Below are 26,567 nucleotides of genomic sequence, written 5' to 3' on the forward strand. Positions count from 1 at the left end.
TTTAAAAAAAGAAGAAAAAACGTTCACCTCCACATGGCTCGAACCACTGACCCCTAGAGTCATGGAAGCTTGGAGTAAAATGTCTCCCGAATTTACCACTCGACCATCCACGCTCACGTTTAATGCGGAGGTATTTTTTAGCTATATAAGCAATCCTCGTAGTTTCCCAAAATATCGATTCGCGTCGAACGACGCTTTAATCTGTAGGACAGTCCCTTTAATTAGACAAACAATGCATTTTAACCCGTGTAGCACGTAACCAGCTACTAATGTTATACAACTTAATAATCTCCTTATCCGAAATACGAACTTGCATACCCTTTATTATTTTTTGTTCGCACATGTGTGAATAAAAATAGGTAGAATGCGGGCATCCGGGCATCCGTGTTCTTCTGAAACATATTTTTAGTTTAGCATAGTCAAGTAGTATTATTCTTTGAAACGTGCATACAGCACCACAACTGAAACTTGAGTATTGTATATATACAATTGATTAGCCACAATATATTAAAAACAATATGTATAATGTATTTGTCGTGTGATGAAAATGCACGACAACACCGACTACCAAACTATCCCGCAAAGCAGTAATGATACAGAATGAAAAAAAAACCTATAAATTATTAACAGTGTTTAAATAGCATGCACAATAAACCGAACACATAAATAACCGTACACAGATATCCTCGTCCAAATATTTCTTGAAGATTGTTTGTGATTATTCATCTCGTGTTTATTTGTGCTTCAAGAACGAATACAAGGTTAACTATAGTCAAAGTAATGTTTATATGTTTTACCTGATGACATAAGGATTTTATTAATTCTTTTTTCAAATTCTGTGGCAATTGTATGTTCAAAATACCCACAACTTAACTGTACGAAGCTTATTTACTTTCACAACTCATAATTATGCCTCCTGCCACTTTGAAGAAGAAGGGGTATATTGTTTTACTGGATGTCTGTCGGTTTGTCTGTCGGTCGGTCTGTTTGTCGGTAGACCAGTTCGTTTCCGATCACAAAAATAGTGAAAATTGTTTCCGATCAATAACTTGCTTGTTAATGGCTTGATTCTTCTCATTCGCATTTGCGTTTGACAGTAGATTACTAATAATTACATTGGGATCACAAGGTTAAAGGTGAAGATCATTTTCGCACTGAGTGTGAAATCGTTTCCGATCAATAATACATGTCAAATGATTCACTGACTGTCTTGATACTTCACATGTGCATTGGCCTTGGACAATAGATGACCCTATGGAAATTCGGTTCTGAAGGTCAAAAATAAAGATCATTTTCACAATAAGTGTGAAAATCGTTTCCGATCGATAAATCGCTAACGCATTGACCGATTAGCTTGATACTTTACATGTGCATTGACCTTAGACAGTAGATGATTCCTATTGAAATTGGGGTCACTAGTTCAAAGGCCTGTTTAGGGGGCATGTGTCTCCGAGCGCGGAAATGCAAACTAAAAAATCAACTCAATATCAACTCACCTTTTCATTGTTAAGTGTCAGACATGAAGAGCTGCTATGGTCATATGTTGAAATATTATAGTTTTCCTTATTTGAAAGTTTGTGTTGGAAAACATAATGAAATAGTTTTAATCATGTCTTAGAAATAAGATATTGCACAATGTACTCGAGGAGGGTTCTAACTTGTGAGCTAGTAGTATAAGTTATTCAACATGTTTGTACATATGCGGACACGACGTATCCTTTTCCCTACAACTGAACCATGCATAGAATTGTGCGACTTTGTATCTCAAACCTGACAATTATATTCTGTTACAAATGTGCATTGTATATATGTATAAATGCATTCGAAAATACGACATCTAAGTGTTGACGCATTGTGGCTTTGTGATTTTCTGTTTAGTTTGCATGCTAATGTGCTTTCTCATAGTTACGAGGCGGTAACCACAGAATTAATCTGTCCGGATCTATGTATATCTGTAATACAATGTCTATGTTGTCAAGCACGAACGTGCCCTTTTGGGATCTGACTGATAGGCAAAGTGCGAAGTTAGTCATGCCGTTAAACAGTTATAAACATCCACTGCTTTGCATCGACCCTTCCAAGGCAGTGCCCGAAGCTTTAACCATTGCGTATGCTTTATTTCGAGTTAAACATATTTTGCTTAATTTTATATCCAACAGAAAGTTCCCGTCAATGTTAAGCAAACGGGTTGAAATGAGAAATTAGAATAATGTTATTGATAATGTAAATTTAAGTATTCTAATATATTGTTCAGCGGTTGATAAGTTTAAATAAGATTTATAATGTACTAAAAATAAACGTTGAAATGAAAATCTTAAATATTCAGTTTATAAAAAAACAACAGTATGCTTTCAATTGATTTCACGTGCTTCCTTAATGAGCAACATAAACACCTATTCAGCTTTGATGTAAATATTAGAGAGAGTTTTACATCTTTCAGTTTAAGTTTATTTTTGAAATGGGTAATAATAACAAATGACTCATCCTAATGCCTGCCTTGATAGCAAGCCAACACGCAACCGACTTGAGCGAGCTTGATACATGCAGAATATAAATTACATTATCTGACTTTTTTCGCAATTTTTAAGTTGTACTCTGTTTAAAAATATACTACGGAATTAAACTAAGAAGTTGTTTGGAATGCGTCATATTTAAGACTGTGTAGATATCCTTTACTTTCGCATGAATTATTCATTTGCCAATCAATCTTTACTTTTAGGCATTTAAAGTTGCATTGATTTACGAACCGTCTTAAACAATATGTAATCTTTTGGGGAACATAATCAAACAAATGGCGAATTACGCATTTAATAGCGAACAACTTTATCTCTGTAGTTTGTATCGACCGTGGATTACGTATGTCAAGGTTAGCCTTATAACATTTCTCCTCGTTACTAAACCTTATCTGAAGAGCGAAAAGCCCGTGTTTGGAGATATCATGGCGAACCTCCAAGTTGGTTGATAAACCAACAATTTCTGATTCGATTTGACAGACTTGCAGTAGAACATGTTTGAACGAATCAGTGTTGTTAGAAACCGGACTTTAAAGAGCACAAAAAACTATTCCAGATGGCTCGTGTTATAGCTTGGTTTAATTTCTTTTCACATCTGTCTTAACTTTTTTTATGGAAATATTGTTTAGGTAAGTAACACCAATTTTTTTTAAGTACACAATAAAAACTTGTTTGGCAAAAACACTAGTGTTTTGGTCTATTATATTGTAAATGTCACAAATATGGTAAACGTCACAAATACGGTGAGCATAAAATGTAATATTAAGTATATTATTTTCTGCATGGACTGGGTAATTAAATAAATAAGGGTGTAGACTCAACGCTTATGAGATATAGTTAAAGCGGGTATATACGATCTTGTCAAATATTTATTAATTAATATAAAATGTGTAAAAACTTATTATACATATATTTCAATATAAACTAAAATAAAAATTAAGAAGAACATGTGTCGAAAAATGCTAAATAAGCCAGATATTTAATTCTGAAATCGAAAAAGGCTGTACAGCCGAATTCGCCAGCATGTATATCATGCATGTACGATGTGAATCTAAATTTAGTTTAACGGTTCATTTGAAATTCCTGCAGCGATATCGATTCATACGACACACGAACACTTACTAAAAAGACGAATGCATCGATTATTGTAGGAAAATAATTACGAATTATCTTCGTCACAATCGGCTCGGGGCGCTAATTTGTATTTGCTGTATTATGAAATTCGTCTTAAATGTATCATTTTTCTTGCATATTGTGTGTTATTATAACATATTTGTATCAATATTTTACAATTCAGCACATTTAAAAATCGTATATACCCGCTTTAAATATCGTAAAAAGTAATCAATAAATTATGACTTAAAACACAAGATATGACGCATGAACACTTGATGGCAGATAAGGGATTGCACCACGACGTTATCAAAATCATTGCATTTCTGTAAACAGTGAATGTGCGTGTTGTAATTCAACTTAATTCAACCCATTGAGTATTGCTGCTGTATGTTGCCTTCGTTTGGAAATAATATGTTTGTGATCAATGAGCAGTATTACTTTGTTATAAAAATCTGTGATTATTAACATGAGTCGTATTTACACACAGTGTTAGACTTAAGAAAATATAAAGTAATCAAAGAATGTTTACAGATGCGTTCGCAAATATAAAAGTTATACATTGTAAGTTTCTGTTGCAAATAATTTAAACGCAGCAAAACAAATAAGTAGTGCATGTATTTATTTATTTGAGCTGGACTACATATAATTAACTCATGATAGGTTGACAATAATTCCATTTGATTTCGGCATAATTGTTCGAGTACGATCTAAATGTGCTTGCACCCGTAAATCAAATAGCATGTTAACTTACGTACCAGTTATATCAGTGTATACGTTTTACACAAATACATGTACATGAATATATGAACCGTTTACAGGGCAATTCTTTTAAGATAGATCGGCAATAAATCTTCAATAAAATGCGATGCATAAAAACTACTTCAATATTTGAAACTCAATGACATATTGTACGGACATAACCAAACAAGTGCCTGATGGATTTGTTATCACTGAAGAGCCTACTCGTTCACTCCTTACCAGATTGTTATCAGCCACTCGCCGCGAAAACAAAGCAACTTAATGACTCGCCACAGTATTCAGCAATCAATATTGGGAGGTATCCGCGTATCATTGAACGAGCTTCTTTGGGTAAAACATAATAAAATTGCCATTTTGTCCTAGAATAGACAAATTACGCGAAGGAGTATCCTCAGGCGCTAAATATGTCAGTTTTCGGTTCCCGGAGCGAACCTTAAATAATGATCAAAATCTTTGCACATGATCTTGAATCTGTGTTTATATGTTGAATAAAAGTGTCCTTTGTGTTTAAATTGTTATTATACTTTTAATTAACGTGCACAAAATGTGCAAGCCGATATAATCGGAATGTTTGAAACATTCGTTCATTTGAACAAATTGACTTTAAACATTTGTTGTAGAAATGAATTGTTGAATTATTTTAAGAACAATCCTTAATAAAACCTAAAACCGCGTTGGCTGTTACACGAACATTTGTATCGCAATATCTAGATACATTACCGCCAAAACAGCACAACATTTAACGGTTGCTGAGAAAACTAAGCAGACTACACATCCCAGGCTGATAGTGTCAATTATTAAACAAACACATTGCATTTCATTTGACACATTGTTGTTTGTTTTAACACGAACGCAATGTAAAGAATGTCATCAACTGAATCAGAGCGTAAAATAGTATCGCATGAAAATACCATTCCGAAATCTTTTAATTTCTTTAAGTAGACAGACATATTAATTTAATGGAATCAGCGGTACTTTTATATATACTACCAACGTACCTCATAATCATACTCCAATACTCTTTTATAAAAAGAAAATACATACATACTTACTTAAGATTTTCTATTCTTGTTGATAGGCTGCGTTTTTCAATATCTTACCATTTCAATCCTACATATGTGTTGTACTAAAGCTTACAAACTAATGTTATTGATTATTTGGATAAGACACTTGCAGTCGATAATTTCTTAGTAATGAAGTATGCCCATATCAGATAATACTTCTGTTTCAACGAAAACAAAAGCTACATTCGTTTATATTTTTTTTATTTCTCTATTAAGTAGCATGTAATGTATTTTACATTTTACAAAACATACATATGATAATCCAACTTGTTGGTATTTGTTGTTAAATACTCTTAAACAATTAACTTACAATTATCATCTGCCACTTAAATGGGTTTAAATACATACATTTATGTGATAAATAGTCTTCATTCTCTCTTATATTTCGATATGTTGGTGATTAAAGAGGACACTGTGAAAGTTAACACCTCATATACCTACACCTACGTATCTTTAGTAGACGAGTATATATAATATAATCTAATGTAACGTATCAATCACAGTGTTTGATGAAATTTCACTAATTGCTTAAGGTGATATATGAACGATCACAACAAATACAATAACTATACTATTTGAAAATAGTGAGTGTTATATGATATTTTTACTAAGAATATAAAAAGGTAAAATGAATGATTTTTCTTTTAAGTATTTGTACTAAGAGTGTAACATAAAAAGTATATGTTTACATGTCGACATTAATGAATTGTGCACTATGGTTGTATGAATAATTTGTGCACATTTCAGATATTATTTAAGAGTAACATCTTCTGGTATAAATAACGCATGTAATGTCTATTGACATCTCTTCCGGTCGACTTTTTCTAACGTAGAGTAGCAAGAAAAGTAGCTCGTAAATTGACTACTTATGGAAAAAAGCCGTTAGAACAGATAGTGATATATATTATTTTCACTTTGTAACGAATTTTAAACCAGGATCAATAATTTGTGTTTTCATAATAAGCGTTTTGTGAACTGCCAAGCGACATCTGAAGTTTACTGCATGACAGATAAGCGCAGGGCCTTTTCGCGTACTTAAATGGGAATTAAACCCATAATGTCTTGCCTTTATTTCCCAATACAGTCGGGTACTGATAACAAATGTCATGAACATGGTCGACAACTATTGATGATGGGAAAATATTTGGCGAACATACATATCTGGTAAATATTTATTTAATCTATTGACAGGCTAATAAATTGCGCCGTTGTGTTTGCGAACGGCTTTGGCAACACAGAGATTGTGCACGAACATTTTTCATACGATATCGCGAACTAGACTTAACAAACCATGTAACAGTACATGAATGTAAGATAAAATTACCGTTTGAAACAAGTGTCGCCAAAATTTAAAGAACCAAATCGCATGTATTAAATGTTCATGTATTAAAGTCAGGAAGTCTCTATAACGCTCAAAATCAACGAAAATTTCGTTAAGTATTTCGTAAAATAAAGTTAACACCGTAACAATCAGTGTTCCTTATAGCAATAGCCAAAATTTCAACGCTAGATGTGGTATGATTACATAGATTTTTGTAGATACAAAATGCTCGTTTTTATTTATTTGTGGCCACAATTAATTCCCGCGAATATATCTATTCATACGACACACGAACAGTGTTCATGTGTCGTATGAATAGATATGCAAAACAATAATAAAAACGAGCATTTTGTATCTACCAACATCTATTTTACCAGACCACATCAGGCGTTGAAATTTTGGCAATTGCCATAAGGAACACTGATTTTTAATTGGTTAAGTTTATTTTACGAACAATTGTACGAAATGTTCGTTGATTTTGAGTAGTAATGTTACTTTAAGATACTCAAAATGTGATTATGAATATTAAGAACATTGTTAAAGGCTGAATTGTATCTTTTAAATAAGCATCTGAATTAAAAAGATAAAAAAAAACTGGACAATATGCAATATGAAGGTATACGTCAAGCAAATAGAATATTTAAAATTTCTGTAATTTTAGAATCGCAAACATCATTTTTGTGTATTACATAAACCGGTTTTTTGTCGTATAATTTTATTTTCAATTTTAAAAAGAACAACAACAGCATACAAAATATTGAAAAGTTTGTCGGTTCAGATTTTCGAACCCAGATTACATCCACAAATCTCAAATGAGAGACTTCTGGCACGCTTTCGCTGCATTAAGAAATACTTTAATAATGTGTTTGGCTTAGTTATGAAATTCTAAATGACACTGTAACGAAGCTATACGACAAAGATTTATTTTGTGTATATATTCAAATTTCATTATTATTAACCGCGATAATTGCGTTGTGGTCCTTTGCGTATATATGAAAAATCGATGTCATAATGTGTTGTTAAAGTGACATTAGACGCATCTAACAGTATATGATTCGATGTACGATGTGAATCTAAATTTAGTTTAAGTGCAGATTCGTTCATACGTCACAAAGACACGATCTTGTTTTACGGATCATTTTAATTTCCTGCAACGATATATTTACATACGACACACGAACACTAACTCCGATCCTAATAAAAAGACAGTTCCGCTCGGCTTAGAGGACTGGGACAGTCATGTAAAATATCGAATATAATATATTTTTTATAAACAACTGCTAGCAAGATGAGTTGCAGATAATTGTTCAGTTACCACACTTTAACTTACTATTTTGACCTGTTAATTCTTTTCAGTTGAATTCAACAGTGAAAAATACCCATAATATCACTTTAATAAACGTTAGGACATGTTTGATCATCCGAATTACACTTCATAGCTCTTACTAGCAAATATTTAAAAGCAATAATTTGCTTCTTAATATTCATTCTGTATTTTTATATAAATAATTTTGTTAATTGTTCATTATAATTTCTCTCCTAATAGTTAAAAAAATTGATTGTAGTTAATTAACTTGACTATCTTATAAAAACTTACATCGATCAGTACTGATCTTCGTAAGACATTAAATAAGAACGAAATATTAAACCGAATAATTGCTACTTTCAGGTGATAAATTCGCAGTCGAATTTCTGAAAAATGAATGCACACAATATTGCCGTGTTTGCTGTTTCACTTCTTTTACTGACAACAACAGGTTTGTTGAAGCATTTTTATATACGTTTGCTTTTAACACGCAGACACGGTGTATCCATATATAGCGACAAAATAATGCAGTAAAGCCTAAGTCATGTTTTTGAAAGTTGTCTGTGACATATATTACATGTTATCGTTTCACTTTTTAATGTGAAGAAATATCAGTTGAATAACCATGCTAAATACTCAAGCTTTAATAATTGGCTTTTTTATAAACTGCATCGTACTTAACTTCTTTCTAATTTACCACATTTTATATTTTCCTTAAGTTCAAGGTTCCTGCAAAATCGACTCACAGCAACAGCAATCGACTTTTTCTATAAAAGAAACAGCCGAAAACGGTAAGCATACATACTTAATCCCAGTGCTTAGTAGCAAGTTTATTTGCAAACATTATTTCACTCAATGCTTTCATGTTATTAAAAATGAATCTACCATTATACGTAATTTTGCTTCAAATTAACTTCATTCATATGTCTATATAAGCAACAAATTGTGTATCGAACGGAATATATAGTTAAAAGTTAAATTTCCGTTTCGTGTAAAATTTAAGTTATCATTAGACCATTAAATATAGATAAACCAGTACATTTATATTATATGTGTTCCATTTTTTGTATCCTTAGCATTTGATTTTATGATTTACAGTTTATTGTTCATGCTTATATGACTTGCTAAATCATAATCACGAGAAGTCTTCTCAGGCCGTCAACTGATTCCTATATTCCTATATTTTCCTATATTTTGGAGAATTTTCCCATTTTTTTCAAAACCTCCTATAGTTCCTATATTTTTATATATTTTTGACTTTTTTCCTATATTTTGTTCTGAAAATTTCCTCTTTAAAAAAAAGATACTTTTAAGAAGTAATACTGCCTTTAGATATTTTAATTAACAGTGTAAAAAGATGTCCCTCCTCTTCCAAAGCATCACCATCTTGCAGGAATGCTGCGGTACACCATTGTGATATCTATATGGACACCTTTGATGAAGAAAAATATAAACCATTTCAAAGGTGAGAACAAATCCTAGCAGAAAGTTGTAGCAGGTCTTTCCCCACGGATGCTCTTCTGAGGGAATATTAAATGCTCTTCCTGATCTTAGATGGAATTGAGCGTATCTTCAGGCTTCCAATTCTTTTGAATATTGGACATTTTTTTAAATAGTTTTGGTCATTTGAAGTCTTGTAAAATAATTAAGGATATGCATCTATATAACCATTGTGTGTCTGATACCAATTAGATAAGATCGTTTAACAATTGATATTAATAACACAGTGCAATTTTGTTCAATTAATTATATTGATATTCAATTTCAAATATATTTATATGCAGAAGCTGCCATAAAATTCTTATATTTTCTGTATGTACATTTTATCATATAGGATGTTCTTTTCATGACCTAAAAATGTTTGATTGAAGAGTGTATATCTTTTTAATGTGCATAAAATACAGAATTTATACTATATACCATGATATGATACTGCATGTATGTGATTCATGTTTTTGGTTTCAATAATTTCATTATCAGTGTTATGTTGCACTCTTATGTAAGGTTGTAAAACTTTGTTTAAAAATGTTTTGTGTTTTGTTGTTTGTTAACTATTTTAATTTAAAAAAAATTCAGGTGTCCACATTGATGACCACAGTGTGTTGCTGCATCAGCATATCTGCCCTGGTGGTGAAGATGAGGGACTGTTTTGTTAAGTAAAACATGAATTTAATGATTATAAATGGAAAACAAGTAAGTAAGAAGTTTTTTACATATCTCTATAACATTACTGTTTACCATAAAATTGCTATATTATACCCTAAACGAGCCCAAACCTCCTTTATTTTGATGCAAAAATTCTTATATTTGTTTCCTAAATTTTCACCTTAAGTCAGATGACGGCCTGTCTTCTGTTAAAAGCATACACAGTTGAGAAAAAAATGTAGAATCCAAGTATTGCTAAATTGTAAAATGATGATTGTTTTGTACTTTGAATTCTCATAATTAATGCTGTAATTTACCAACTATTTATGTTACATAAGAAAAAAGAATGTATTAAAAATTAAAAAAATTAAATGTATTATCATTTTCTATTAACATAATACAACTTGATATATTTGCACAAACACACACACACACACACACGCACGCACGCACGCACGAACGCACGCACGCACGCACACACACACACACACACATTATCGATCTATTAAGCATTCGCGTAATTCAAGCTAAGCGTATTTATTTGAATGTCCAATAATCCTATATCCTACACTTATAAAGGAACGCATATACTCAACGGAACGAACGATCCCATGGATGTAATTGAGCTCAAAGTAAAACAACCGTCCTTAGACAACCAGCAGCTTAACAAACTGATCAGTTTCTTCATGCTTCAGAAGCCAGATGACGCCACATTTATAATTTCCATTACGAAACCTCTAGATCTGGAGTATTTCAACGGTGAAGTAAGCATAACAAAATAGAAAGAATGTATCATTGTACTCGAAATACAATATGGTTAAGGCATGTACGCGAGTATATGAAATGACATATAAAACCTGCCCATAGTGAAAATATTGCCGATATATATATATATTTATCCCATTTTCAACGCGACATTGACGGTATAACACCTTATGGAATATACTAACCTGTATTCAACCTTGTGAGATATACCTGTCGCGTGCACGGACTACTTTTTACTTTACCACTGAATGATTTTTCATAAAAAATAAAGTCGAGAAAACTTTAGCTTAAAAAATATACTAGCTTCAACCTTTAAATCTAGTCATTTGACATAATTTTTCGCCATCAGTATAATGAATCAGCTGATTGAGGGCGTCATGAAATGACACTTATTGCGTCATCCCCCCCCCCAAAAAAAAAAAAAAATTGACGATTTATTATAAACGCGACACTATTTGAAATGAATGAGTGAATGACAAACACCTATGAACCATACCAACGTGGGCTATATTTGGTGGCCAGTTAATATTGGTCCCTTTATGTGTGTTTGAAAAATACGGTTTTTGTAAGCTCAAATCACTAATTTGAGAAATAGAATAAATACATTTATTGCTTGTAGAATAACTGATAGTTGACATCACTTGTAGAGTATTATTCAAACCATTTCGTTTTTCAGTTTGGCAGAGAAATAACGTTCTTGATGTTAGTCTTGAAGTGTGGGGCAGATACGGTATGTGACGAATAAGTCTGTCTTTATAAGAGATTTAAAGTGACGACTGACTATGCATTTAAATTAGATTAACTTTTTACATCTTGTTCGCTACGCTATATCTGTGACATATATTTCAAACAAATGATTGCATGCCTCGAATAAGATTAACTTACCCCAAAGTTCTGCTGCCTTATGTGCCAAGTGTTAAATACATGATGGTAGTTCGACCAATGGCCCAATATTGTGTCGATGTGTCAGGTCAGGACAGAAAAAAAATCACACGATCTTTAATAAGCTTAAAGACCTATTTTGTCTTTTCAAAAACTTGTTAGCAAGTTCCAATTGCTTGTTTCAGCTACCAGAGATCACTGTCACCATATCACCAGTGAATGAGGTTAACCCCGAGTTTAATGGTGCTCCTTACTTCAAACGCGTGCGAGAGGTAGGGCTAAGGATTTGACTACAATATTTAACACGTCTATAAATATCATTTTATCCCATCATCAGACGTGCATTGTCGAAATAAACCCCTGTGGAATATACTTTCCTTTATTTTATCCCATCATCAGACGTGCATTGTCGAAATAAACCACTGTGGAATAAATTTTCCTCAATTCGGCAGTGCTGAAATATAGCTGTCACGCGCGGCGGAGAATGGTCATATTTCTCGGAATCAACTATAAAGTAATCATTTTTAGTAAAATCGAATCAGATTCAACAAAACAAACAATTTGATACCAAGATGTAATATATTTTAAACAAATAATGCAACTCAAAAAGCAAAAAAAACAACATTATTTTCAAATATTAAGTGCGCGTACTCGTGACGTCATTATGAACACGTCATACGACACAGTGCATGTTCTTTCACGCTAAAGCTGCAGTTGTTTACTGGTCGTGTACGTAATTCCGGCCACTTTTGGTGGTTTTATTTTAATTTCCCACGCTGAAGATTTGGGATCGCAATAAAATTTCACATCAATAATTCTGGGTCATATAAATCGCCAATTTTTCTGTGCCACTTTTTGGTGTCCAATTCATTCTTTATACTTAAACTAATCATGTTTATTACATTCCATGGGTTAAGGCCAACGTGTATGGTCAACAATGATGCATGTTTCAACAACTTAATCATCTAAGTTATTGTTTTTATCTCCATATGAAACTTACCCTTTAAATATTAAAAATGACGGAAATCAGTCTTTTCAACGTTCCTCTGCAGTTGGTTTGATTTCTTTGTGTGTTTTGTTGTTATATTTGTCCGTTTAACATAAAATGTTCATGTTTTTTTTACAAATGAACAAATGTTTACTTTCTGAATGTTAGAAATAGCTATAAACAGCTATAAATAGCGTTCAACTTCTTGGTATTGGGAGGTCCACCACGGGAATAAAAGGTTACAAGATACCATAATTTATAGATTGTCAATGCGACGTTCTTTTGAGGGTCCTATGAAAGTTAAAGATTAAAAACTTTCCAACATTAAAATATATTGATTATTTATTCATTATTATTATTCGAAAATTGTTTAAATATGATTTTTTCTTTTAATGCAATTTAATAATAAAACATACATTGAACTGCACAGACACACATAACCTCACGCACGCGTTCGCACACACGCACTCTCGCCTTCACGCGCACACGCAATCTCATCTACATACTTACTGTACCTCATTCTTCATACTCCCAGGGATTACACCTCTTACATGTCCATTCAACACCATCACACAAACTTGTCACCGCCATCATCAGCTCAAACTGCGTCAGACACCGACCATGATACCAACTATAAATCAAAGCGCTGAAGGCACTGAATTTGTACGCTATTGCATCATCTTAGACGCGACTCAGTTTTCAATATTATGTAACAGCTTTTTGTATCGCACGTTTGAAATGAACAAAACCCATTCAAATTTATAAAGAGTGTGTTTTAAAGCACGGGTCGAATTGTGGGTGCACTGTTTATCCTAATAGTTATGTAATAGAGATAACTTAGACAAAATAACGTCTCTTTTTCTTTCGCAATTTGTTCCTGCAATGGCAACCATCTTTAGAATGTTGGTTTCCTTGCTAGAGAATAACTAGCCTAGAATAATGTACATGTTGTGTTATGTGTATCTAATATTTTAATTATTGAGCAACAATTTTGCCGACATGACAAATTACATAACGTAGAAAGATGAGCCCCCTCTTACTAATGACGTTATTTTGGTCCGTTATGACTCTTTAAGAAAAAACCTATAAAGTCATGGATAATGACATTTATTTCATTGCTGAACACTTTTTCTCACGCATAGACTCGCATAATCCTAACTGGATCGATTCCCCAATGCATCCGCATCAGCGCAACTCTTATCAATTACTGTATACTTACTTCTTTTCTCGTCGCTGTTCAATGCCAGATTATCCCGTATATTCCATTTTAAATAGTAAACTCAAGAATTTCATAAACATAAACATTCGCCTTTTTTCTTAAGTAGCAAATTAATTTTTCGCATATGTGACAATTAAAAGATGTGATGAAATTATGTCCAATCGAGACGGGGTTTTCCAACTGAACACACGTATGTCGCCTGACTTGCTGTTCAATAAATACGCCAACACATTTCACGTGACGTTGTACACGTCTTCAAAGTTTTCGCGCGCTTTTTACTGAGACAAAGAAACCGAAAAAATACACGAAGCACTGTTTATTTGAAGCTACACTTTGTTTATGTGGCGTTATTAATAAAATTCAGAAGCGTGTTTCGGATTCCAAATTTATTTATACCAATTTGAGAATTCGACAAAACAATTTAGTGGTATGTAATGAATTCAACTTTAAGTTAATAAAAAAATTTACGTCAAATATATGATTTAACTGTACTTTGCATGAAATGCGCAATATCGACGAGAAGAGCAAATGTGGGAGAAATTTCTTGCTCAGAAAAATTCCAGTGGTCAGGGCGAGATTCGAACCAGGGTCCTCTCGTTTATTAAGCCAGCGCTCTACCATTACACCACTGTTCCGCCGCAATTGACGTGTGCATAATTTTACTGCAAGTAATGCAAGCCTACGAGTGCTGTCGCTCATGCAAAGCGTGCACTCTCATTGGCCAATATCGAGTGTATACAACGACGCTCCGTCCAGCGTAGCTAAGCTCATACTGACTTGCAAAACTCGCTACATTATTTGTACGATATCGCGTCCAAATAACAACACGTTAAATAAAATAGCATGACTCTTCAACAGGTTCAAGAGCATTAACCATTCTCTATTATATAATACACAGTAATAAGGGAGTGTATTGTGTTATTATTAATCAATGTTTTATGTCGGAGTTACCTCCCTTGAATTGAAAATTCGGCCGGGACTCGTCTAGCTTTTATACTATTTAGCGAGAACAATACTATTTGATACCAGATAAACGAGTTCAAACAAATTACGTATTGTGAAAAAAGGCCTTCATATCTGTAATTAAAATTGTATATCATAAGGTTGCCTACGTCGGTAATGAATAATGGTCCAACCCAGAAGACAAATTAAAGTTAAGTTTTCTCCCATGTCGCACCTCATTATCAGTGCGCGCGCTCGATGACGTCATATTCCCCACGTGCTCAAACGTTTCCTGTTATGAAACTGACTTTTCAACCCGAAAATAAACAGGGTTATACTTACATGATTTGTGCAATCTTTGGAATTCTGTTGCTATGGCAAGTGCGTTTGATGATACGGATCAAAAAAGTGTAGTCGGTATCGCTGAAACGCTTTTAATAGGGTGGCCGATTTTTTACGTACAGGCCGGATTTACGTACACGACCAGTAGTGTTTTTTTTATTATTTCTTAAAAATCGGGGACGTAGAGGTATGATAAACAGATAAACAGGTTAGTTACTGATCTTTTTGTAATGTATTAGGCTCGGCACGATTAAAATAATGAAACAATGTTTGCTTAAAATAACTTTGGCTTTTTCCGTGTAGTTCGATTTTCCTATTCTATTTTTAAGAAATAATTTACGACTAAGAAAATTGATGGGATAAATCGAATACTAGGTCGGTGCCGAATAAAGCAAAGTTTATTTTGCTCGGCACGAAAATCTGAACCACTCGCCAAGGCTCGTGGTTCAGATTTTCTAAGCCTCGCAAAATAAACTTTGCTTTATTCGGCACCGACCTAGTATTCTCTATTTGACAATGCTGAAATAAAGCTGTCACGCGCGGCGGAGGATGGTCATATTACTCGGAATCAACTTTAAAGTAATCATTTTTAGTAAATTCGAATCAGACTCAACAAAACAAACAATTTGATACCAAGATGTAATATATTTTAAAGGGATCTTTTCACGCTTTGGTAAATTGACAAAATTGAAAAAAGTTGTTTCAGATTCGCAAATTTTCGTTTTAGTTATGATATGTGTGAGGAAACAGTAATACTGAACATTTACCATGGTCTAATATAGCCATTATATGCATCTTTTGACGATTTTAAAACCTAAAAATTATAAAGCGTTGCAACGCGAAACGATTGAATAATTTGGAGAGTTCTGTTTTTGTCGTTAAATTTTGTGAAACTACGAAGATTGCTTATATAAGGTATAAAATATATCAAGTTTGTGTAATCGGCGGAATAGCTCAGTAGGCTAAAGCGTTTTTACTTTACTCTGGCAGGACTCCAGGGGTCACTGGTTCGAAACCTGGTCCGGGCAATGTTCTTTTCCTTTTTTTAATTTTATTCTTGATTTTTTACTGGAGCTTTTACGATCCAATGTTTACATTTATCGATATAAAGCATTTAATGAATAAGTTAAAAAATGACGAAATCTGTGAAAAGGCCCCTTTAAACACAAAATGCAACTCAAAAAGCAAAAGAACAATAATTACAAATATTTAGTGCGCGTACTCGTGACGTCATTATTAATACGTCATACGACACAAGTCTGTAAAGTCATGTTCTTTCACGCTAAAGCTGCAGTTGTTTAGTGTTTTTTTTTCATTATTTCTTTAAAATCGGGAAAGTAGAGGTATGATAAATAGAAAAAAGGTTACTTACTGATGTTTTTGTTATGTATTAGGCTCGGCACGATTAAAATAATTAAACAATGTTTGCTTAAAATAACTTTGGGATTGTCCGTGTAGTTCTATTTACCTATTCTATTTTAAAAGAAACAATTTACGACTTAGAAAATGGATGGGATAAATCGAATACTAGGTCGGTGCCGAATAAAGCAAAGTTTATTATGCTCGGCACGAAAATCTGAACAACTCGCCAAGGCTCGTGGTTCAGATTTTCTAAGCCTCGCAAAATAAACTTTGCTTTATTCGGCACCGACCTAGTATTCTCTATACAGTATGTCCAATAAATAAAAATGTTATTTTTATTTTTTTTTAAACATATATGTGCAGAGGTGTTTTGTTTGTATATGTACTAACTAATGTATTTACGAGCAATACTACCTACCAAACACACCCCCGGAAACCCGACATGCTGTGAGAAGTTTGACATGCGAGGAGATGTAGCCGATATATTTCAACGAATTTCGGTAGGGTAAGTAAATCCAGTTCTATAATTGTTTAAAGGCATTTTTGAAATGAAATATATTTTGGTGCATGCAAAGGAGGTAAAACCATGTATGTTAGAAAAATTATGGTTATTAATATTCAGGATTTATTGAAATATGGCTATTTAAAATCGACGATGCAGGGATTAGTCCCATATTTAGCACTTTATTTACAAATTTCTTTAAAGGTATGCCAGTGAAAAGGTTTTTTTTTCACCGACAATTATAGTAACCAATGTTCCTGAGTAACATATCTGCCAGGGTTTCTTAAAAAAAGTTCGTATTGGTGGAAAAATTCGACTTTACATACAACGTGTTGATGAAAAAATGATATGACATGGTGCTGTACAAAGATGTCGAGATATGACATGTGTGAAGTTCATTTATTAACTTAAAAGCTCACTATTACAGCTGATGTATGCCCACTCTGATGCATTGTAGATCATTTTCATTGAACTTTGAGATTTTATAATGATATCCGCTCTGAAGATTAGTTAATTTCCAGCTAATTTGTATCTCGTTGTATTGTTTGAAAATCATTGTAAATGTAAAGCAATTGATTCATACAATTAAAAATATACGTCCGGTAGGCAATCTAAACATTTATAATAATATTTTGTGCCTATAGTCCCAATTAAGCTCGATTTGTCATTGTCGGCTCGGGTACTACTTACAAGTACCTCGGGTACTCTTGAGTATACTTACATGTACCCCGGGTACGGTAAATATACTAAAACGTACCCGGGAATTTGAACGCTAAATCGGTCGTTGTCGGCTGTTTTTTTTTAACTAATTATGTTCACATTTATGTCAGTTTTCTGTTAAATGGCCTCTTTATTATCGAAAATCATACTCAAATGTTGAAGCAGTTTTTTTATCAGAGAAGTTTGTTTTAGATAAACAATATCGTTTTACGGTAATCGGTAGCGCGTTTTACGACATCGGATTTTAGGCGGGAATACAACTCAGGTACAGTCTTATATCGACCGGGTACGTTTAAGTATATTTACCTTCCCCGGGGTACATGTAAGTATACTTCAAAGTACCCGGGGTACATATAAGTAGTACCCGAGCCGACAATGACCAATCAAGCCCCAATTAAGGGCGGTAGACTTTCATAAATGTGAGCTAAATTTGGATCTATTATACATGATTTCAAGTTGACAGCTTTGCAAATATCTCCGACAATGCACGCGTGAAAATGTTTGTTTCTTTTCGTTCTTTTTGGTAATGATATATGCAAAATATAAACATTTATTTTCAAAACCAAATCCACACCTCCTTCTTATGTGTATTTGCATAGATATTAGATATTAGTGAACAAAACATCAAAATAAAACATCTAATGTATCAACTGAATTTTAATGCGAGTTCAATAAACCGCTAATATCCCCCCCCCAATCCCCGCAGTTCGCTAGTTAAATTTTCGCGAGTAAAACAGACTAGTTTCAATTATCAAAAGGTAACCCATTTTTGTTATTATTGATCATTTATATTTACCCTTAAGATTATTATGTTTTATAATAATATTGCTTAATAAGTTAATATGTTTTCGAGCATTAAACATTTGAAGAGAGAGAGGCAGGAAAGGACGGAGAGAGCTAGTGGACGGACGGACGTTCTAACAAGAGGCACATTATTATGTTATTCCTTTGATGTTTCTTTGATCTTTTTAACCCCACAAGTATATGTTAATCCCGTGAGAGCGATTATTTATGGAATGAACCTCATTGTGTCAAGTGTACAGAAAACCGGACATAAAGAACCTCCTATTGTAGCTCTGGTATGTACGGACAGACACTGACAGAGACAGACACAGAGGAGAGAAGCAGAGTGAGAGGACTCACAACATGTATGCGCGAGCCGTAAGTTAATATTCTACCTTAAGTGGGTTACGCGACTTGCAAACTAACTGTACGTCGTACTTAATATTTAATACGAAAAATACATTTTTCCATGACGTGAAACTTTAAATGACTTGTAAAGTAAAACACTTACTAGGACGTCATTTAATGAGTATAGCGATAAAAGACCATAGCTTTATAATTTAAATGCAATCTAGACGATTTCTCTCAATATACGTTTTACTCTCTAATGGAAAGTACGCCTTAGTTTTAAATGTTATAATTTGCTGAAATCTGGCTTAATATGTACCTTCAAGGCTTGGGGCTTCATCAGATGAAAAATGCGTGTTATCTATGCAAATACACATAAGAAGGAGGCGTGTATTGGGTTTTGAAAATAAATGTTTACATTTTGCATATATCACTACCAAAAAGAACGAAAAGAAACAAACATTTACACGCGTGCATTGTCGGAGATGTTTGCAAAGCTGTCAACTTGAAGTCATGTATAATAGATCCAAATTTAGTTAACATTTATGAAAGTCTACCGCCCATAATTGGAACTATAGGCACAAAATATTATTATACATCTTTAGTTTGCCTACCGGACGTATATTTTTACTTGTATGAATCAATTGCTTCACATTTACAATGATTTTCAAGCAATAAAAAAGATACAAATTAGCTGGAAATTAACTTAGCTTCAGAGCGGATATCATTATAAAACCTCAAAGTTCAATGAAAATGATCTACAATGCGTCAGAGTGGGCATACATCAGCTGTTATAGTGAGCTTTTAAGTTTATAAATGAACTTCACACATGTCATATCTCGACATCTTTGTACAGCACCAGTCATATCATTTTTTTCATCAACACGTTGTATGTAAAGTCAAATTTTTCCACCAATACGAACATTTTTAAGAAACCCTTGCAGATATGTTACTCGGGGACATTGGTTAATATAATTGTCGGTGAAAAACTTTTTCACTGGCATACCTTTAAAGAATTTTGTAAATAAAGTGCTAAATATGGGGCAAATCCCTGCATCGTCGACTCTAAATAGCCATATTTCAATAAATCCTGAATATTAATAACCAGGATTTTTCTAACATACATGGTAATACCACCTTTGCATGCACCAAAATATATTTTATTTCAAAAATGCCTTTAAACAATTATAGATTTGGATTTACTTACCCTACCGAAATTCTTTGAAAAATATCGGCTACATCTCCTAGCATGGCCAACTTCTCACAGCATGTCGGGTTTCCGGGGGTGAAACAAGTCGATTACAGTTTTCATGTTAGAAGTCATCTAATTTCGATTGTAACCTGTTATGTTATAATGTTATAAATCAATCGATTGTCGTAATAGGACATGCCTGAAAACGAACTGTTAATGGACCTGTCGCCATTCGTAACGGACAAAGACGTCGGTGATACCGTCAACTTTTATTACAACATTTTTCCGTACGCTATTGGGAACGAAGAGGTAGATACTGCATTTTAAAATGCTCTTTATAAGTGTTTTCATGAGCATAACTTTGCGAAATTAAAAATGCTTGATATTAGCACGATATTTTTTTGCTTAATAAAATTCTAATTCTTCCACTTATTAAAATAATTTCTGCCCTAATAAAGTTTATCGAGTTTCATTATTCCTTCATTTTATTATGTTAACTTATGTTGATTATATAGATGCATACAAGTAATACCATGGTTTATGAGAGCTACTGGACTATATAACAAACTGTATATGATTCTAGCATGGCGCTGACAAATATTTTATAATGCGTGCAACAACAAATGGCAGAATTACAAAGAACAACATTACTATGGATTTTGACACCATGCCTTCACATGTGCTGATGCTAAACATCAGCGTAAAGGTAAGTACACGCGCTTCATTTGCAAAATAATTTACTGCATACAAATAACAGTATTATTTAGGATTGAACGTTTGAAACGAAGATGTCGTAAAACTCGATTTATAGATAAGTGTTTAATTCTTCTCACATAGGTTATTTTCAACCAAGATGAAAATGTTATACATATATATAAATCAAACCTTGTATATATACAATACAAAAGAAACATTATATATGGATGCATTGATGCATGGATACATGTCGTGTAGGATGCCCCAGGAGCTACTGCCCGGACATCGTTCGCCACTATCAACATCACAGTGACCGACGCGGATGATCAGAGGCCCACGTGGGACCATCCCGAGTGCATGAAATGTACCGCACCGCCATACACAGCAACGATCCGAGACACGGACAAAAATGTAAATGTTTCATCACATTGTAACCGGGAAAGTGTATCAGATAAAGTGTATAATTACAATTAAAATTGAAAACACATACCTTAAAAACATTTAGTTAGCATAATAAAGCCAAGAGAACGGGTGTGCTATTTTTCAAAGGTTGTTTTACATTTTTGTACGGCCTAAAAAATCTTCATAGCTTGTAACGGAGCCACTTTTTAACATTTATATACGGTATAATACATATACAGACTATATGCAAGGCTAAAACATTTAACCACGTATATTTAACTGAATTAACAGAAAGTGTTTAATCTTATGTAGAAACTATCTGAAAAGGATAACTGCATTACAGATAGTGTTGGCTATTCAACCCAGACCTCTACAGGCCATAGATTTAGACACCTTAGGGACCCCAATGTTTTACAGTATCCAATCAGGTACGCATTTTTAACTGAATAATTATTGATGTTATCACTATGATTTTATAACTAGAAACGTAGGCATGTAAACTGGTAACTATGTACACAGGGTGGTAGACAACTTACTATTTGTGAATACGACATAATGCGTTTAAAGAAAAAATAGTTTTTTAATTAAATCAATGAATTACTACAGGTTATTTAGCACTGTAGCCTACGATGATTTGGGGCTTTATAAGTATTTTCTTGATGATGAAATAGAAATAGCCATATAAGTGAATTATTTATGTTTGTATAATTTACCGTATTATATTCCAATCAGCTATATTAATACAAAATTTCGTATTTTTGCCGTTGGTGAAACAAATGAATTGCTTTGAAAAGCAAATGGGGATATAAATCTAGTAATGCTTTTATTTCCAGGTAATGACAATGGTATGTTTAGCATCGACGCAGCAAGTGGGGCAATAAGCTTGCTCAAATCCGTGAGAGAGGTCGGATTTACAGGAGCCCTATTACGATTGGTCATACAGGTAGGTCTTTACCTGATCTAATGTACATACCCCATATGACACAATTAAGTGTTATATGTATGTTTACGGTAGCGTTTTATATCAAAGTAAATGAGCCTCATTTTATATCATTTATCCAAGGTGAAGAAAGATCTGTCAGGTAAGGACCTCTCCAACTTTGCTGTGCTCTCAGTGAACATATTCGGTCGTCAAGTCAACAGCACAGAAACACTGCCGCCAGACGGCGCAGCGACGGAAGAAGATAGAGGCTTGGCGTTGCTTATCCCTCTCGTGATTGTAGGAGTGCTTCTTGTCGGCATCCTTGCTGCTCTCGTGGTGGTCGTCATCTTGTATCAAAAGAAACGGAAGCAGACGACTGTGGCGCCTGACGACAAATCTGGTAGAGATTGTTTAATTAGTTGCGTTGGCATCTAATGCGGCCTTATGATTTAGGTTCAAGAAACAGGTTCAAGAACAATGGCTGGTGTGTCCCTGCTTATTGATCCCATTTTATTTCCTATCTAGACAACGACAATGATGAAAATATGTGTGTGAGGTCTAGTTAAAAACTAATTTAAGACAACCAAAATTTAGAGTATGAAGTTTCTTTTTATCAGAACAACATTTCCTACCAAAAAGTGAATCGTTATCTGTCAATCATGAATGTTAACAATCCGTGCGGAAATGACTTTTGTGCGCCCACACAGGTCCCGTGATATGTATATCTAATTCGTTTAAAGAATTGCGTATGTACCTCTCGTGTTATAGAACATTACGCACATCAATTGATGAACACTGACTAGCACAATTATAACGCATGTTATTGCATCATGGTTTATTTTGTTATACTCATTATTTGTATTTAACGTAAGACACGTATTTTAGAACCGCAGACGGAGGAAGAGGAACTTAACACAGACGGGGAAAGCTACGCCGGGCACGACTTTAACAAGAAAATCGTCTTCGGTAACAAGACAACCCAGGGGATCAGTACAGACGAGTTTCCCGATACTGGAGGCATCCGGGCGAACAAGCTTGCACCACTTCCGCTGCGGGATACTGGGACTGAGACTGTTGAGGAGGGGCAGAAGAAGAAGCGGTCGAGGCGAAGAAACAAGAACAAAGAACCGGAGATTTTTGACGGGACGAAGGAGTATAATATGGGTGTTGACCCCGAGTTCTTTGAATCAGGGGACAAACAAAGAGTGAAACGGTCCCAGAGGTCTTATGAGAAGAAAGTTGACCCATCCACCTGGATAACTGTTCCTAACGACCAACCCGGAGAAGATGGGGTGAATCTATAGGCTACAATAATTGTGTATACTTTGCCATGGTGATAACATCTTCACTTAGTTGAGTCGCGTTATGAGAAAACTGGGCATAATTCTTGTGCGTAAAGCGTCATCCCAGATTAGCCGGTGCAGTTCGCACATGCTAATCAGGGACTACATTTTCCGCTTTTATGACATTTTTCGTTTAAACGAAGTCTTTTCTTCGCAAAACTGCAATTTAGGCGGAAAGTGTCGTCCCTGATTAGCCTGTGCAGACTGCACAGGCTAATCTGGGACGACACTTTACGCACATGCATTATGCCAAGTTTTCTCAGAACACGACTCAGTTTATCGGTGTTTGTAAAGCAAGCGCATGCACATTGCTGAATACAATATGGTAGTGAAATACTTAGCTGATGGGTTTAACAATCTGTGATTGCGAACACCTTAATTTGATGAAGAATATGGTGTCGATGTCATCGGCAGTGTCATGATGTGTGGACATTGGAAGAACACTTATTGTGCCCTCTATGTTGTATGACTATTAAGCATTATAGTGGTGCTTATTTTTCTCGGTGTTAAATGCTGTGATGTTTTTCTCAAAACCCGTTTTCGTAGAAAGCGTTGTAGTATTTTTTTTAATCTTGTGCTAGAATTGATATGGTCAACTGATGTAAATGGGTTTTAGAGCCCAGCGTAAGTTAAATCTGAGTGGTTTTGTGGTTTTATTTTAACGTAAGTGTTTCAAGGACAAAGTTTTGTATCAGAGTTAAATATAAATATTGTGCAACTTATTTCATTCAGAATTTATAATTTCTAGAATGACGTGACCGTGATTCAATTGTAATTGTTTTTATTTACGGCAGTAAATGTATATTTATTATGTCGAATAGTATGTTGCAACGACTGTGATATTATCTTTTATCGTTTTAAGGAATTTTTATAGATGTTCTTATTTTTGAAAATATCATTTAATTAATTCACTTACGCAACTGTAATTTTTGGAATAGTTTAACAAATTATAAAAAATCTGATTAAATAAAAAGTGCCTGCCCTGGAGATTGAATCCGAGACCTCTAGAAGCAATCGCTAACTCGCAAAACCACGCGGACTTTTGACATGAAGCGTAGAAAACACTATGTCGGTAATACACGTTTGTTTCCTGAATTATCGAAGAAACGCTTTATAAACGCTTGATAATTTTTCCGATTTTGATTGATGATTGTCAAGAAACGAACATATTTGTTTTCAAGTTTGTTTTTCAAGTGTTTTTTTTCTTATTTGAGTAGAATGCACGCACTACTTTTTGAATCTATGTAGAAAACGATAGATATAGCAAACTGTTTAACAAGTTTCTTAAAATGTTATGTTCCTTCATATTATCTCGATTAAGATCTGATTGAAGAGGTAGTAATCACGGGTAATAAATGTTATTGCAACATTCTGATATTCTGATTATTTTGTAGCTGTAACACAAAATCCGGTATTAATAGGATACACAAATGTATGCAATAATATATTTTTATTTAGTTTTTCTATTTCTGTAATAAGAGGCTATGATTATTCTAGTGCTATTATATCGGACATTGTTTAAATGAATTTGCTAAGGAAATATGTCTTATGTGTTTGTTGTATCATACATATTTATTGTTGCGTGCTCATGTTATTTTAGTTCATGTTATCTTTTTTATAAAGAGACTTTATATGTATTAAATATTGTTCCTTAAAGGTGGTGCTATATTGAAATTTACAGATTGTTTGAACTATTTGTGAAACTGGTGGATGTTGATATTGTAATTATTATAAGATGAGCTCTGACAGATGTACGTAGTAGCAAATCTAACGAAACGTCCACGTTTTGTCTCTAACAATATTGAAATACGAGCATTATGAAATATATAATTAAAACGTCAAATTCAAATATATCAACCAGTTTAAGTCCTTTCAATTTGTAATTCATGCATTCTTACGTTTCTGAGTTGAAAGCGTATGTTTCTTGCGAATTCAAAGGGACATTAATTCAGCTTAAGCTTTTGAAATTCATAAGCATTAATGTCATCGTTAACTTATTCAAACAAAGCAAGTATTACTGATTTACATTTTCGTGCATATATTTCAATTAAACAGGTTGCACGTGATTTCAAAAGATTTTTATTATTCATATCAAATACTTCATATGTGCTAAAGTACGTCAGTATCTATGTCTCATTCATTTTTGTCATCGTATTGCCAGACTTTGCTAAATATATTTAAGATAGAAAATAAAGCGATTCTATGAACATGTTTCGTTGATCTTATGTCCATTTTTATTCAAATGCGGGAATCAACCGCAAACTGCAAGCGGTATTCACTGTTTCGCAGAACTATTGACTTCAAATCAGTGAAACCAACCGCTGTTTTGCAAATATACTATATTTGTTTGAATGTAAGTGTTCTCTCGATTAATTCATTGATATAATTTTGCTTAAAACCATATATACAAGACACATTTTCGAGAAATTGTAAATAGCAGAATTAGGGATGATATCCAACGATGCTTCAATCCCGATGTTTTAGTGAGACGTTACCTCGGTCAAAATAGTGTTTTTTTCAATTTTAAGTTAGTTGATTCGCTAAGTTCTACAAAATTTATATAATGGAGCAATAAAACATTATGTCGAATTGTATTCAAGATTGAGGACAAGGGAAGTCAACAAATTGGCTTAACTAACAGCCGTGTTTCATTTCAAAATATTAGCACTCGCCCGATAACTATGAGAACATGTACACAACCAGTTTATTGCACGTGCGTACTAAGTTTTTTTCCAACATGTGAAGCCTATGTTTTGCTCTATAACTGTAGATAAATCAATGCGCTGATCTTAAATATGATCGTCTGATGTTAGCATATCATAAAGCAGTAAAATAAGAGTTAAAGACGACCGGAAAAGTTATTTCAAGCCACTATTGCCTTGTTAATAGTGTGTATTTTTTCGGAAGTAGCTTTACAAATTTAATTCACAGGTGA

At 33.7% G+C, this 26,567-nt stretch overlaps 1 protein-coding gene across 3 annotated transcripts; it reads left to right on the forward strand.

The window, feature by feature from the left end:
• The first annotated feature begins 2,769 nt into the window (after nucleotides 1–2,769).
• LOC127866353 (uncharacterized) lies at nucleotides 2,770–25,839 on the forward strand. 3 transcript variants are annotated; one of them, XM_052406827.1, is made up of 14 exons: nucleotides 2,770–3,142; nucleotides 6,537–6,616; nucleotides 8,443–8,530; nucleotides 8,799–8,870; nucleotides 10,804–10,988; nucleotides 11,666–11,719; nucleotides 12,057–12,143; nucleotides 20,462–20,578; nucleotides 20,853–20,975; nucleotides 21,224–21,376; nucleotides 21,711–21,795; nucleotides 22,201–22,310; nucleotides 22,431–22,689; nucleotides 23,175–25,839. In XM_052406827.1, exons 3-14 carry the CDS (start codon nucleotides 8,473–8,475, stop codon nucleotides 23,591–23,593), a joined length of 1,722 nt encoding a protein of 573 aa, XP_052262787.1. In that variant the 5' UTR covers nucleotides 2,770–3,142; nucleotides 6,537–6,616; nucleotides 8,443–8,472; the 3' UTR covers nucleotides 23,594–25,839. The 3 variants fall into 3 exon arrangements, with proteins under 3 accessions (XP_052262787.1, XP_052262786.1, XP_052262788.1); XM_052406826.1 differs by lacking the exon at nucleotides 6,537–6,616 and having other exon boundaries at nucleotides 2,771–3,142; XM_052406828.1 differs by lacking the exons at nucleotides 2,770–3,142; nucleotides 6,537–6,616 and adding an exon at nucleotides 7,269–7,389.
• The last annotated feature ends 728 nt before the right edge of the window (nucleotides 25,840–26,567 follow it).

The sequence above is a fragment of the Dreissena polymorpha genome, chromosome 2, assembly GCF_020536995.1.
Source record: "Dreissena polymorpha isolate Duluth1 chromosome 2, UMN_Dpol_1.0, whole genome shotgun sequence".
NCBI classification, from domain to species: Eukaryota; Metazoa; Mollusca; class Bivalvia; order Myida; family Dreissenidae; genus Dreissena; species Dreissena polymorpha.